Source organism: Zalophus californianus, chromosome 12, assembly GCF_009762305.2.
Source record: "Zalophus californianus isolate mZalCal1 chromosome 12, mZalCal1.pri.v2, whole genome shotgun sequence".
Taxonomy (NCBI): Eukaryota; Metazoa; Chordata; class Mammalia; order Carnivora; family Otariidae; genus Zalophus; species Zalophus californianus.
The window spans coordinates 23,784,974-23,801,266 of record NC_045606.1 but is presented as its reverse complement, the minus strand read 5'-3'; the positions used below and the strand labels follow the sequence as shown (position 1 = coordinate 23,801,266).

General features: G+C 41.6%; 1 protein-coding gene across 1 annotated transcript in view; it reads right to left on the bottom strand.

The window, feature by feature from the left end:
• Positions 1-12,284, bottom strand: part of GNAI1 (G protein subunit alpha i1) — a 91,711-nt gene extending 79,427 nt beyond the window's left edge. Inside the window, exons 1-2 of the mRNA XM_027573991.2 lie at positions 12,165-12,284; positions 11,489-11,657 (exon numbers count right to left, since the gene is read on the bottom strand). Of these exons, the coding sequence (XP_027429792.1) occupies positions 11,489-11,606 (118 nt within the window). The 5' untranslated portion in view covers positions 11,607-11,657; positions 12,165-12,284. The remainder of the gene's footprint in view (positions 1-11,488; positions 11,658-12,164) is intronic.
• Between the last annotated feature and the right edge of the window lie 4,009 nt (positions 12,285-16,293).

Below are 16,293 nucleotides of genomic sequence, written 5' to 3'. Positions count from 1 at the left end.
TGAGGTCATCTCGCCATGGCATATCTGCACCACTGTGAAATGCATAGGACAGATAATCTTCCACATGCTTGATGTGACCAGAGAAGACTGAGCACTCAAGGTAGCCAAGAAAAAGCCTGGCTACCAGTATTGGCTTTGCAGCAAAAGGCTGCCCAGGAAAAACAGATCAGGAGGTCCATAGCATCCATGAGATACAAAGGAGGGGCAAGACCGTAAGAGAAACCATCCCGGCCATGAACAAAATGAGCCATAATAGACCAATAAGCAGTGGATGCTGGCAGGCAAGAAAAAAAAAACCCGGCTGCCAGGAACAGGGGCACCATGGAAATTAATGAAGAAGTCCAGAACAGTACTGGGAGAGCCAACCCACCACACACACACACGCACGCACGCACATACGCACATACCCCTCATCCAAAGCAGAGACCACATGAGCAAAGGGTGGCGAGAGGCAAAAAAAAAAAAAAAAAAACGTACAGGAATGAAGGGAAACCTTAAGTTCAGTATTGCTGGATGATAAAACGCGAGAAAGGAAAATAAGCAAAATATTTAGAAAACAAAGTCGAGAGAACTTTTGACTAATGAGTGTGAAAGCAAATAAATCAAGGATCGGTGGTGCCACCAACTAAAACAGAGGCAACAGGGAGAAGGAGGAAGTGGCTGGGTAAGTGGGTGAGAGTTGGCGCCTTCCGTTTGGAATATTGCGTTAATAAGGTAAGTAAAGTAAACCTGCCCTCTACCCTCACCCCACGAGACTAAGAGGAAAGCTACAGCCAACCTGGGGTGCACAGGATTCACAAAGACAATGTGCTGGTTAATATGTGCTCAAAACAGGGGCGCCTGGGTGGCTCAGTCGTTGGGTGTCTGCCTTCAGCTCAGGTCATGATCCCCGGGCTTGCTGCTCCGCGGGAAGCCTGCTTCTCCCTCTCCCACTCCCCCTGCTTGTGTTCCCTCTCTCGCTGTCTCTCCCTGTCAAATAAATAAAATAAAAAATCTTAAAAAAAAAAATGTGCTCACAATAGAAAATTACTAGAGGACGCTATCTACCTACAGTGACATACAGTCAAGACCCTACAAATATGTGAACCCTAAGAACTTTATATAATAAATTTTTCACAAAGAGACTATGAATTAAGTATGGTATGATGAAAGTGACTTTTTTAAAAAGCTAGAAAATATTAGAATAAACTATTTACAAAAGGTTAGAGTTTCTAGAAATACAAATATTACTAATAAAATAAACAACTCAGTATGCTAAAAGGCACATTAGTTTACTGCTAAATAGATAAGGTGAACAGAAAATATATAAGTAACCAAAAAGAGAAGGAGATTAAAAAAAAAAAAAAAAAACCTGGAGAAAAGTTGAGACAGGAAGTTAGAATGAGAAGCCTGACCTAATTATAAAACAAAAAATCCAGAAGACAGAGACTAACCATAAAATAATCTCTCTCTAAAAAAATATATTTGTATGGATTACATGAGTGCCTGTTCTATTTCTCAATATTCCTATATAATTGAAAAATAACTTTTTAAATAAAAAGCAGTTTAAAGAGCGAATGTAAAGTGAAAAAGTAAAAATGGGAATGCAGCCTCATATTTTGAAAAGGTCAGATGGAAAATGAAAGAGTTAAAATGATTTAAGGACAGCATGGACAGTTTTGCTTGGATTTTATTATTTTTAATGCTAGGCATGACTTGAGAATGTTTATGGACCAGGACACAGGAGTCTTTAGGAGAAATGTGAGGACGGCAGAGAGAACCAGGGTGGATGGAAGGTTCTGGGAGGCAAGAGAGGATGAGTGAGTGGGAGTGCACAGCACTGGCCTTGATGAGCACCAGCTCATCAGTTCCAGCAACTTAACTGACCAGACTGACGACTGGTTTACAGTCAGAGCACATCCCTTGCCTATAATTCTTGATCTTGTTGCTGATTACACTGACTGCTCAGTTTGTGAAAACTCAGTAGATCAATTTTAAATTGCACTGAAATAAATTTAACTCTTGAAATTAGATTAACTTCAAAACTACCAATAAGAAGGCAGTTTTCTTCTAATTCCTATTATATTATATTGATCTTAGGGGCCATTTACTTACAGGTCCCATGCTTCTTAAATATCATGAAAGGCTGTCAAATAAAAGACATGTGCCCAAACAAACAATAAATATTACAATATAGATAAGTAAATTACTAGAAAAAAATTTAGACTGTGCCTTAGAAAGGCAAAGTAAACAGAAGAAATTCCAGGTAATTCAAGGCTAAGTCTTTAAGAGACTCCTCTGAAATATTATTAAAAGAGACAAATACTATCATAAATTCAATGTTTCATTGTTTCTATATCAAGGTTACTACCACTTCTCAAGAGATGCTACTTCTCTCTTAAAAGTAAATTCATGGTCATTTTAGAGTTTTATTAGGAATCGGTTTGAGTCATCAGTACAGAAAGTTTCATAAAAGGTTTTTAAAATTTGGGGGAAGTAATCATAAATTCCCCAGAGAAATGGCACATTCATCTGAGTCAACTCAAATAATGTTTCATAACTTACACTAACAGCCTTGTTTTATTTTCAAGAAAGATAAAAGGAAAGTTTGCAGGAAATTATTACATTTATTCTAAAAATGGGTAATAAAAGGGAGAGAAAATTACATTTAAATCATTTGTAAAGTTTTCCAATTACTTAAAATCTACTCTCTCTAGAATTCCTAACAGCACAGATATTTACCTGGTCTTTTCCCAATGGGGATACTGTTAACAGAATGCCAAGTCCCACAAGGAAGCCGTGGCTGGATCAGAAATTAGTAATTAAGACTGATTTTATACTTCTTGATATCTTTGCTATGTACATACCCATTGCTAAGAAGAGCCAATAAAAGGATTTAATATCTATGACCATAAATGGATCAAACTGGAAGGAGACAGAGAGGGAGGGCTGACTCCAAAGAGTCTCTGAAGTATTTATCATAACAGCTTATATTTATTAAGAACTTCTGTGCCATGTATTATTCTAAGTACTCTGGATGTATTAGCTTACTTTGTCCCCCAGCCCTATGAGGTAGGTACATTTATTACCCAGAATTTATGAGAAAAAATTTTAAAGCTTAAAGAATTAGGATAACTTGTCCAAGATCTCAAGGAAAACATTTTACTGCCAGAGTTGTAGGTCAATCGCCTTTCCCTGTGTAAAGAGTCTCTGGATAAAGCTAAATAAATGCTGGAGGGCTAAAATTCCTTCTATGTGGAGACTGTAAGAAAACAAAGTTATAGATAGCAAAGTCTCTTCTAAATTGCAGGTTTCTATATAATACAGAGCTTACAGCCAGGCAGGATCAAAAAATAAGCTCAGAAATGCATGGAAATGGACAGATTTATAACCACAGTAATTTCTGAGATGTACATGACCACCACCCTCATCTGTGATCAATAATGAAGAACCCCAATGTTAAAGCTCACCTCCCCTAGTATCAATTATTATACCATTTCTTCCCTATCTGCCACTATGAGGAACTACTTTTATGTATATATTTTATTTCCCTAAGTAAATCGTAAATTCTCATAAGGATTTGGTAAACCTAAGGCATAACTCCAAACCAAAAACATACAACACACTTTGCAAATGCCACCAATAATTCTTGCCACATAAGGACAGGCAAGACATAAAGAACAGACTTTGGTCAGTTTCTGAGCACCCTACTGGCTCCAGAAAGCCAAAGTTAACAATCTCATTGTCCTGCTGTGAAAGATATTATTGTGAGAATACATTTGATGCCACATCATATGACTGCATGCATTTTAAGAAAGCACTCAAATAACATGTGAAATACCAATGCAGGGCGCCTGGGTGGCTCAGTCGGTTAAGCGACTGCCTTCGGCTCAGGTCATGATCCTGGAGTCCCGGGATCGAGTCCCACATCGGGCTCCCTGCTCGGCAGGGAGTGTGCTTCTCCCTCTGACCCTCTTCCCTCTCGTGCTATCTCTCATTCTCTCTCTCAAATAAATAAATAAAATCTTTAAAAAAAAAAAAGAAAAAAGAAATACCAATGCAACAATCCTGTTGAAAAAGTGTCCACAAAAAAAAAAGTGTGCAGAATACACAAATATAAAAATCACATTTCACTCTATACCTAATTTCCCAGGAGTCATAACATCCTTCTGATCATGCAACAAGAATTAGGTATCCTAAATTAACTCCAGTTTTTAGAAGAGTGTGAATAATAATGTAGTAGGTTTTAGTTACGCTAACCAGCAAGATATAAAAGAAATAAATGAGAATACACTGGGCCAAAACTCAATAAAATTATCCAAGGCACAAGAAAAATGTATCAACTTTTTCACTTTAAAAGATTAGTCAAAATTAATGTTCAATTATTTAACTAGGCAATCATTTAATCAACATTTATGGAAGGACTACTCTGTGCCATTAGATGATAAACAAGTCGGACTGGATTTATGCTCTGAGGAAACCAACCCTAACAAGAGGCACAACAGATGATAAAAAAGTAAATGCACAAGATGATTTCAAAATGGTATAATTAGGAAGGGAGAGGAAGGAAGACAAATTTAGACTAGATGGTCAGGAAGAACTTCACTGAAGCAGAGGCAAACAAAAATAAAAGTCTTACTCTGTAACACTATGTCTGGAGTAAAATACCATGGGTTCGATATGAAGCACTAGAAACTGGTGATTTTGCTGTTACCATGATAGTCACATAAATTGTAAAGGACTGAAGAAAATGAAGTTAAAATCATTCCGCATGTTCTAAAGTTATACATGACATATCAATGATGCTGCCACACACACACACAAAAAAAAAACACCAAAAATGTGGAAGTGGGTTTGGAATCAGGCAATGGGCAGAGGCTGAAATTTTGAGGAACAAAGTAGAAAAAGCCTGGATTGCTCCCAACGCGCTATCAAAAATACAGATGTTAACACCTATATGAGCATATATTAGAGAAAACATATGAGATCTCAGAAAATATTTTCATTGCCATGAACATGCTGCTGACAGACATACGGATTTTAACAGTGCTGCTGGCGAGGACTTGGATGTAAAGGAGGAACATGTTATTATAAACTGGCAGAAAGGGGATCCTTGCTACCTAGTGGCAGAAAGCTTAAGTGAATTATGTCCTATGGTTATGTGAAAACAGAACGTAGAAGCTATGTACTTGGGTATTTAGATGAGAAGATTTCCAAGCAAACTGTTGGAAGGTACACGCTGTTTTCTTGCTTGCTGGTTATAGTAAAAAGGGAAAAGAAAAAAGATAAATTAAAAGAGTCCAAAATGAAAGAATGCTGTCAGGTCACAAGAATTCTACAGGCAAGAAACCGGGTGACAAAATTACTCAGCGGCAAACATGTGCTACCTTTCATTAAAAAGGAAGGGCGGAGTCTAGCACCTGGAAGGTGGAGCAGGATCAGAGGATTATTCCCAGGTCTTGAAACCTAATGTAGTTTGGACAGTGCAGGGGACTGGATGACTCCTTTTCTTTGTTCCACTTTCTTTCTGAACAGGAAGACCTATAACTGGATACTCTGTGCTGGTCCCACCATTATATTATATGAGCAAATGACATGTTCTGAAGTTTCACAGGTTCACAGGTAGAGAAGAACTTTGTCACAGGATGGATTATACCCAGAATCTCACCCAAAGTGAGTTAGATTATGAGATCTGGATGAGATTTTGGACACTGTGCTGATGCTGTCATGGGCTGAGACTCTGAGAGATGCTGGAATTCGGTAAATGCATTTTACATAAATCTTTAGCAGCCAGAGGGCAGACTATGGGAGGCAGAGTAAATAGCTCCCAAAGATGCCCACGTCCCAATCCCTGGAACCTGAGAACATGTCACCCTACATGACAAAAGAACTGTGTAGATGTGATTAAAACAAGCCTCCTGAGGTGAGGTAGTTATCCTGCATTATCCAGGTCCAATGTAATCACAGGATCCTTGTAAGTGAACGGACCAGCACAAGAGCAATGCTACATGAGAAAGACTCTACCAGCCACTGCTGGCTCTGAAGATGGAGAAAGGTCCCATGCGCCAGTGAAAGCAGGTAGCCTCTATATAGAGGCTGGAAAAGGCAAAGAAATAGATTCTCCTCTGGGACCTTTAGAAGAAAATTAACCCTGCTGACATCCTGATTCTAGCCTGGTGAACCCCATTTTGGACTTGGACCTCCAGGAACATAAAGTTAATTACATTTTACATTGTTTAAAAGCCACTACGTTTATGGAGTGAACATCCACCTTAAAATGATGTTTGCCTTATTTCTGGTAAGGTTTTTCATTAGTATGTAACAAGTTATGACAGAAGGCTAAGCACTTTACAAGCTTAGGTGCTGCTGCCCTTAGTTCATACAGCTCAAATGCCATCTGGGATCTGAGCTTCCCCAATGTCACACTGTGGGAAGTCACACATTGGGTAGCTGCAGGCCAGAACAGGTGACCAAGAAATACATGACCCAGAAGTGCAACAGATACATTCAGGTCCTCCCAAGGGAATCTATGGTAGTTTGAACTTTCCAAGGCTGAGGCACGCGTAAGAAAAACAGTTAAGACTGTGGTTGGATGCTCACTTTTTGTTTAAAAAATCATAGTACTCATTCTCAGGTTTAAATAACATCTCCCACTAAATCCTAGAAGACAAGCATTATATTTCCAAGCATCTACTAAATCCTATAACATAGGCATTAGATTTCCTATCACTGATAAATTTAACAGGACTCATACTCTTTATTTATGGTTAAAAGAGGCCAAAAATAAAGATTACAAAATGAGATGTACAAAAGAAAAAAAAAATGTAAGGAATGACATAACAACTGCAACATAGCAGACTTTCTTCCAATGCATATCCGCTGTCATTTTTCTCTAATTTCCCTAATTTCTCAAATAATATAAGGACTGTGAAAGGTTCTCATAAAAATCAAAAAGAATTCTTAAACCAATTTGCTTTTAGATACCATGAGCTTATTTTGGTCATCACATGCTGTTAACACTCCTTTCTAGTTTACTTTGTTTGGCTGGATACTTATTCCCAACAATACTGAAAATGGCAAAGTATATGGTTTGTATTCTAGGTTAAGTCCTAATTCTACACTAGGTATTAACATAATTAGGAACTCCTTAAGCACATGACAAAGTAAATGGTTGTTAGGGATGGATACAAGTACAGCTTACAATGATTCTGCCCCTGAAGTGTCCACACGAGTCAGAGAAACAGGCAGGGCACACAGCTAAACAACACTAGAGACGAGAGTGCAATATGCTTCGCCATATGCCAACGGCTCCTATCTGGAGGAGGAGGGTGCCCTGAGGAGACGAGTATAAGGGTGGAGGAAGGGAGGTCTAGAAGAAAGTTTTTATTGTGCAGGCAATGGAGAAGTCAACAAAGGTTTCTGAGCAAGGAATCAGCGTGATAGGAAGAGTAAGCTAGAGGCAAAAGACCAGAAGCTGGAAAGAAAGCCTTCTGGACTCAGGTCGCCAGAGACATGGGAGACCTTGAAACTACAAATTTCAAGAATGAGAAACAGAAGATATAGAAAAATCAGCCCTTTCAAAACACACGTTAATACCACCTGTAGTGCCTATCAAAGTAACTGTTAACCTCAGGTAGGTGAGTAAGGGAGAAGCACAGAACCCTTGTTGAAATACCAGGTCCATTTATTCAAGGAAATGGGACTCCTGACATCTAAGATCCTGAGCCAATGCTAAGGAAATAGCTAAAGCCATGCAAAATCCAAAGTCCTGCAATGCCAGAATTTCCCAACAAAGGAAGTCACAGGGCAAGTTTAAAGGGAACAAAAAGATTAATGATGTAGCTTCTCAAAGAGCTGGTTGCTGGTCGCAATGGAAAAATATTCACCAAGCAGAAGAGAGCTTATCCCTCACCTCATTTTCACTCAACCTATAACATTTAAAACAAACTCCAGAAAGAGAAAGGGTGTGGATTTTTGTCTGTCTGTGAGGATGAGTGGAGAGGATAATGAGGTGGAGTAAAGGAGATTCAAAACTCAGCTTCAGAGTGAAATGAATAATGAAGAATGGATGAAAGTTTTACTTTTGTATAATTAACCCTTTACATCTTTGAAAATTGTAACAATATTTAAGAAGCACCCATATGCATAATATAGTCTTACTGAAAAAAACAGCCAAAACCTAATGATACAGCCCTTAAAAAATGATAAACCGTAACATCCTCAAAGGTATGACAGTAAAAAATGTTTTCTCCTCAGGCAATTAGCCATCTATAATGGACAGAAAACTTTTGTTATAAAAATAAGTTTTTCTATTTAGGATTTTATTCTCATACCAATGCCTGGAAACTAAACTTAAAGATTTGAATCACTCTACCGCTGACCTAATTTCCCTTAGGTCAATGATTAGACTAGATCCTCTCTTTTTTAAGGCCTAACTCACTGTTCCTAATATGGATAGTGAAATATCTGATTTTTAAAAAAATTTAAAATAACAGACACCCAGTACCAAATTTTTTTTCTAATAATGCGCATCTCATACCTAAATCTCTCAACCCAGATGTCTAAAAGACAATACATACACGCCTCAAGAAAAAAATGCAATACGATGAACTATTTAATATGATATCTTAACTATACTTTGGATGCTTTTTGCCTTAAATGGAAAAAATTCATTTGGTGAAAAAAATAAAATTGAAGAGGAAGACGACTTGATATAAATGGAAGTGACAGTGGTTATAGAATACCTAGAAAACCATTTTGTATTTCCAGTTGATTCAGTTGTGTTTTTTTTTTTAAGATTTTATTTATTTGAGAGAGAGAGAGAGAGCGCGAGCCAGAGAGACAAGTGGGGGAAACAGCAGAGGGAGAGGGAGAAGCAGACTCCCCGCTGAGCAGGGAACCCGATGATGCGGGGCTCCATCCCAGGACCCTGGGATCATGACCTGAGCCGAAGGCAGATGCTTAACTGGCTGTGCCATCCAGGCGCCCCTCAGCTGTGTTTTACATGGAATGATTTCATTGAGTTAGTTACACATACGACTTTAAACATCCAAAAAAGAACCAAAGGTCAAAACTTCACTGCTAAAGACAAATTAGGAAAAAAAAAAATGTTTTGAAACATTCCAAGAATAACATTTATGAAATAAGCCAGCATTTTGTTTATAGGAACTGGAGTGCTGGGACCCTGGGCAGAAGGGTAGCTAGCGAAGGAGTAAGATCAGGAGGAAGAGGAGGGAGAGCTGGGCCAACAAGACAGGGTTACAAAGGGATTTCTACAGAGAGAGGAGATGCTGGGGAAAGCCAAACACCAAAGCTAGAAAGGACAGCTGAAGGAATTCAGTGACCTAAAAAATTTTAAAAATCATTCTGAACTCTTTCTAACATTAGTGGTATAGAAAAACAAAATCTCGTAATTTCTTCTGAAAATCATGACTCTGCTACACCTTCCGCATAACTCTCGTTATAGCTGGTTGCAGAGGTGCAACTTTTACTTTTCTACATTATACATTCAACGGTACTTACTTATTAATCTAGGCTCTCACCAGAGATTAATTTTTACCCCCAGGGGACTTTGGGGATTATCTGGAGACATTTTCAAGGATCAAAGGTTGAGGGGGCTGCTCTTGGCATCTGATGGGTAGAAGCCAAAGAACATCCTACAATGCTAAACATCCCACCCGGTACCAGACAGCCTGCACAACAAAGAATTACCCTGCCTAAAATGCCAGTAGCGCTAAGGCTGAGAAACACTGATTTCTTCTGAATATAGGCAAAATCCAACTCCTCTGACCTTCATCCTAGTCCATCTCTCTCCAACAGACATCTAATTAAAGCATTTTTCAATTGCTTTAAACATGGTGGATGGCTGGCTCAAACTAGAGTCACACTAAAATACACGGAAAGAATACATCAGGGCAGGAGCGCAGAAAACTGCAAGAAAAGAACTTTGTAAGCTTCCTTCTGTTTCATTTTTGTCTCAAGCACATCCACATCAGAAGAGAAACATCTACATGTTTCCGTATCGAGGTGTGTCTCTTCTATGCTCAATACACTAAAAATACACTGACCCAGGCAAACAAAATATGTTATTAACATAAAAACTTAGGTGAACAGCATTACTGAGAAAGATTTATGTTGGGGGCAAGGGTAAAGAAAGCCACCCGGGTCTTTAAAATGCAATGTTATTTCACAGTTTGCTAGCAAAATGACTCAGATCATTATTACTTTTAGTCATGCCAAGTTTGCTGCTTCTAAGCCTACTAGTAATGGAGAAAAAAACCCCACCATTTTTCCTGCAGTCATTAAACCAATGAAACAGAAGCTTACTGAAAACAGGTTTGTGCAAGATCTTTTATCATAACTGTTCTAAAACAAAAGCAATCGCTGGAAGTGCAAATGAAGATTCTAAGAAATCCTTCCCCTACCTCAAATAGCTACAGAGTGTGTATGTTGGGGATGGGGGGCAAACAAAAGAAAACCCTAACTCATAGATCTACAATCTTATGCTGTGAATATTTTCCTAATGTATCCCTCAGTCAGAATCCTGGCTTACTTTTTTCTTTTTCTTTTTTTTTTTTTTTCTGGTCTCTCCTTTCAAAAAGCTGGAAAAGACCTCCACATAGCGTTCCACCAAGAGAACAATACTAAGAACAAATAAAAGCCTGGCGTGTCCCTGGCCAAACTCATTCATCAGAAACCGTGGCAGCTGGGAGAGAATTGTTTTCCGCGTGACCCTTTCGCACCTTTCACATAGGTTTCTCCCCTCGAGTACCTGCCTTACCTACTACTGGAGCAAACGTTACCCAACTTCGATGGTTTCCACGTCTCCACAGTAATAAAAATCAAGCACCCAGCAGAGCCTACTTCCTTGGGCAAGGGAAATATAATCAGTGCTCCTTTTACACTTACTGAGTCGCCACAGGAAGTTAACAGGAAGGACACATTTCGAGCCCACGGAACCTCACAAAAGGTGCACTCATTTCACAAAGCGAGGCACTCTTGACAGGGGAAAACCACCACCGCGATACGACACCGCGTACGAAGGGTTTTCAAGGGGGGAGGGGCGGTGTGGTTTTGTGTTTTGTGTGTTTGTTTTTCCTTGCCGCGAATGCTCCCTTTCATCTTCAGAAGGCTGAGCTAACTTCAGAGAAACCGGGCTTACTCGCGACCCGCTCCTCGGCTCCTCGCGGGGTCCACACCAACGCCTGTGAGTGAACTGAAGCTCCCGCCCCCCCCCCCCCCCCCGCCCCGCGCGGGCGAGTTCTCACCGGCCAGGGAGGAGGGAGGCAGGGGGGGACCAGGGAGAGGAGCACCCGCCCCGGCTCTGCACCGCACCGGCCCGGAAACCATCCCCCAGCGCTACAAGCCGCGCTCTCGGCCGCTCTGACACGTCCGCTCTGGGTTTCCAAACGCGAGGGGCCAGCAGCGGCCACCTCAGGGCGCCGCGCCCAGCAAGCCGCTGCCCGACCCCAGGGCCCTCCCTCCCCGGGACGCGCCTGGCCGCCCTTACCGAGCAGCAGCAGCTTGACCTCGCGCGCCGCCTTCTCGCCATCCTCACGGAGGTTCCGGTCGATCATCTTACTCCGTTCCACCGCCGCCTTATCCTCGGCGCTCAGCGTACAGCCCATTGTGCCAGGAGCGAGAGCTCGCCGCCGCTCCCTCCACGTCCGACGCGCTGCCTTCAAACACAGGTGAATGCCTCCTTTCCGGGCGCGGGCGTTCGAACACCTCCCGACGCTGGCCACGAAACACCCCCACCCACTTCCTAAACGGAGCGAGGAAAGCGCTGTCTGCAAAGGAGCGAGCTGCACCGCGCGGCTCTTCCCCGCGGCCGGGTTCCGCTCCTGCGTCCCTCAGCGCCCCCGAAGTCCCAGGTTCTCAGGCTCTGGATACGCTGGCTGCCGCCCTCCCGCTGGTGGCCGCGCCGCAGCCTCAAGAAGCCCGGTGGACCTCGGCGTCCGCGCGCCGCCGCGGCCCCGCCCCTTGCCCGCCCCGCCCGCCACTCCACGACCCCTCCCCGGGCGCGCTCCCGCGCACGTGCCCTCGGACAGCGCCCCCTCGGACGGGCGCGCGCGCCCGCGCTGCCACCGACCCCGGCGCCGCGCAGCCCCCGAGGGCCCGGCACCCCCGCGCGCGCCCCTTGGAAGCGCCCCCGGAACGCCTAACTGCCCGGCTCGCTCCCCTACCTCGCTCCCTCCGTGGGAGTGGGTTAATTTCTTCCCTCTTACTCACACCGCGGGATCTGTGCGGACCTGCCCTTTCGGGGTGCGGGTGGGAGAGCTGCCAAAGTTGGAAGCTGAAAAAAGCCAGTGCTGGGCGTTTGAGCATGCCCAGCTCCGGCAGCCACGCAAGGGTTTTCGAAATGTAAACCCCTGTCGGCTGGCCTTCAGGGTTGTGGGAAATAGAGGGAGCTGGGAAGGGAATGGAGCCATGGCGAAAGCAGAGATGGGGACAGTGGGGAACAGAAAAGTCTGGGAGGGGGCTAGGAGGTTAACTTCCTTCAGGTTTTTCTTTAGGTCCTTCTTTTCCCTCCTATCCATTCTCAGCGTTTCTTTTCACAAGCAGAGAACATTTTGATAGATTTTCTCATAACTTGAGAAAATGTGAGACAAATATTCACACTATATTTTATAATGACAAGAGCAATAAAACACACCTACACAGATAAATCTGCTCCGCACCAAAACCTATCTCCTCTGGAGCAGCATGTAAGCTTCCACGCCAAATTTTGGAACCCTATTTATGACCCCGGTAGTAAATCATAAGCTATCAGGCATGATATTCCCTTTTACAGGCCTTAGTTAGCCTCCTTGCCATAAAATGAGTTGGAGTTTATTCATATTATGGTTCCATCCTTCCAGTGCCACTGGTCTGGGGGAGATAAGCTCGTAGGGCCCTGGGAGGCATTTCACCCAGAATGGAATGAATGAGTGCAGGTTTAAGGTCTGGTCTCTTCTGTCAGTTACACTACACTTTTCCCTTACTGACATTGCAGGAAGTGTTGATTGATTAGAAGAGGGGGCTGGTAGCAAAGAGAAAAACATTCTCTTCAATGTATTAAAAATTAGGAAATTGCTCTTTGGTTTCCACCTGGAAGTCTTACTATCTAAAAAGTGTTTGTAAAAAAAAAAAAAAAAAAAAAAATGGCTTGAGTTTTCCATGAAGGTAAGGCTGAGCTGATGCCAAAGGCAGAAGTGGGTCACTGAAGCCAGGCCTGTGGGCTAGCAGAGATTGAAGTTTCCTCCTTATTGGACATGCCCTTTTGTGTCCTCCTACAATAGCCAAACCTTCTGGGCTTAAGAGATAGAATTTCAAGAACTGCCTCAACTTTTCCTATGACCTTTTGTAACATAACAAAAAGGAGCAAGCTTTAAACTGTACTTAATCACCTTCTACCCTCTTTGTATTTCTTGGTGCTTTAAATGTTGATGCTCAGAAACTCTGGAGTTAAACTTGGCAGAGTGAACTTTCAACATAGTGTTTGTGTATTAGCCATTTTGGATTATTGGCTATGAGGCCTTTCTCAACATCCATACTGAGTGTAGGGCCAACAACCACAGGAAAAGAGGAAGCAACCATGACTTAATACTGGATGAAGTGACTATAAAATTCATATTTTGGAGAAAAGAAGATGCAACAAAATTATCCACATTACCTCTCTCATTTGACAAACTTGTCAAGTAGGTGAGGAGTTAAAATATAGTACATAGGTGAATAAGAACTGAAAATTATCTTTATATGAAGCTAATCTTCTTAGAGGATGCAGAGTAATGAAGTAATCAGCAAGGGGTGGGGGGGGAGTCCAAGAGAAGAAAGTTACCAAAAAAAAAAAAAAAAAACCAACTTTGGAAGGAAGCCATAACCAGGATTAGTGAAGGATTTCAAGGGGCATATATTGGTCAGCTGGGGCTGCCATAACAAAATAGGACAGATAGGTGACTTAAACCACAGGAATTTATTTCTCACAGTTGTGGAGGCTGGGAAGTCCAGGAACAAAGCACCAGCAATTCAGGTCTCCCATGAGGACTCTCCTCCTGACTTACAGGTGGTCTCCTCCTTGCTGTGCCCTGGCATGTACAGCTCTCATCTCTTTCTCTTCTTATAAGGACTAATTTCCCATCATAGAGTCCCAGACTTATAACCTCGTCTAAACCCAATTACCTCCCAAAGACCCACCTCCAAATACCATCATATTGGAGTTAGGACTTCAACATACGAATTTGGGGGTGAGGGGGAAAGGAAGACAGTCTGTAACACAGTACATTTTGTTTGAGAGGAAAAACCAGCTAAAAGGGTTAATACGTAAAATACGTGTTGGGGAAAGCAATTGTTTTATAATTGGAATGTAGTTTGGCTGTGAAGAATGATAGGAAGTGTGGGACAAAGTTGGAGAAAGCTTTAGATATTAAGGTGAAGTGTAAGACTTTATGCAATGGGTGCTAAGTGTTCCTTACATTCTCCTGAGTTGGGTAATAAGTGTTTTAAAAAGAATAGGCTCTTACCCCACAAAACAAATGAGTTACCAGTAAATGGATTGTGTTAGTAATTCAGATATGAGGCAGTGAGAGTCACTCAATAACTTACATAATTATGATGTTGCAAAGTGTGATTCAACAACCTTGTCAAGGAGGTGGAGCAGGAATTATTAACTCATCTATTTTATAGAGTGAAACTGAAATACAGAGGTTAAGGCAATCTACTTCAGAATATTGTTTTCCCTTCTGGACATCATATTTTTTGAACAACTGTATTGAGATATAATTCACACACCATATAATTTATCCATTGAAAGTGCACAATTCAATGGCTTTTAGCATATTCACAGAGTTGTACAAACATTATGGCAATCAATTATAGATTATTTTCACCACCCCAAAAAGAAACCCAATCACCCATAGCCATTATCCCCAATTTTTCAATCCCTGACCCCAAGTCCTAAGCAACCACTAACGTATTTTCTGTCTCTGTAGATTGGTCCATTCTGGACATTTTATATAAAAGAAGCCATATAGCATGTGGTCTCTTGGGACTGGCTTCTTTTCACTTCACATATGGTTTTCAAGGTTCATCCATGTTGTAGCATGGATCCGGACTTCATTTCTTTTTACTGCTGAGTACTAATAAGCATCATATGTTGAGAGAGTTAATTGTACACCCAAAACTAATATAACACTGTATGCTAACTATACTAGAATTAAGTTCTAAAAAAAGTTAGAGACATGTTAAGACCAATTGGGACACATTCAACTGAGGACATGTAGGTCTTAAAAAGTATCTCAAAACTGTGTCATAACTCAAAACTGCCGGACTTTGAGGTGGTACATTTAGAAGTATTGGAAGAAAGCTACACCAAACAAATTTTACTTTGATGTGAAGAAAAATGGCGTACAATTCCCCCAAAGGGAATAGGCAACCTTAGAAGCTTGCTCATTCTTGACTACGATATAAACATCTAGACTGGATGATTGCATTTTGGGAAAGATCTAGAAATAGATAAACCTTAAAGATCCCTTCCAACTTTGAGATTCTATATCATTCAGAAGTCAGATGGGATCAGTGTCAGAACTGAGATTAAAATTCAAAGACTCCTTCTGGCCTCCAACCTTGTCCCTACTTATCTTGCCATATGACAAACAAGCAAAAGTGGGAAAAGGGAGTGTATCCAAGATGTGTTGGCTTGGTGTGTTGATAGATTAGTGTAGGGATAAGGAGGAACCAGAGAAGAAGACAGAGTCAGGACAACCTGACATACACACACACAAAGGGAGGGAGAAAGAAATCAGAAGGGCAGTGGGTATCTTTGGCTCACACAGGTGAGAACAGACGTGGCATGGGGACATTTTTCCATCGCCTACATTGAGGTTTTTGCTTTCTAAGTGAGAAGGAAAGAGTTTGGTTTGGGGACAGACAAAAAAAAAATTAGAAAAACAGAAGGGCTAGCATGGCATCTGTACCTCTCTTTAGCTAGAGCTAGAAAAGCCCAAACCAAAACCATTTCTATTAGAGAAGTGGGACTCTAGGCAAAGGTTGAAAAAGAAAAGCCCGTTGAATTATTACTGAGAGACTGTATAGGAAAAGTCACACTCTTTGGGTGTTCAAGTCACATTGTAGGGCAGAGATTGTAGAAGCTATCATCTCTGAATGGAACATACCACCTCTCAGGCACCTGCACACTCATGGACTAAAATTTCTAGATGCAGGGCTTTGGGTATGGACATTCACCTTCTCCTGATGGGCACTGCACCAGTGGCAATCCTCCGTTTCCCTCAAGTAGCTTCACAGACAGTGGCCATGACAAAAGGAACTGGAAAAGAA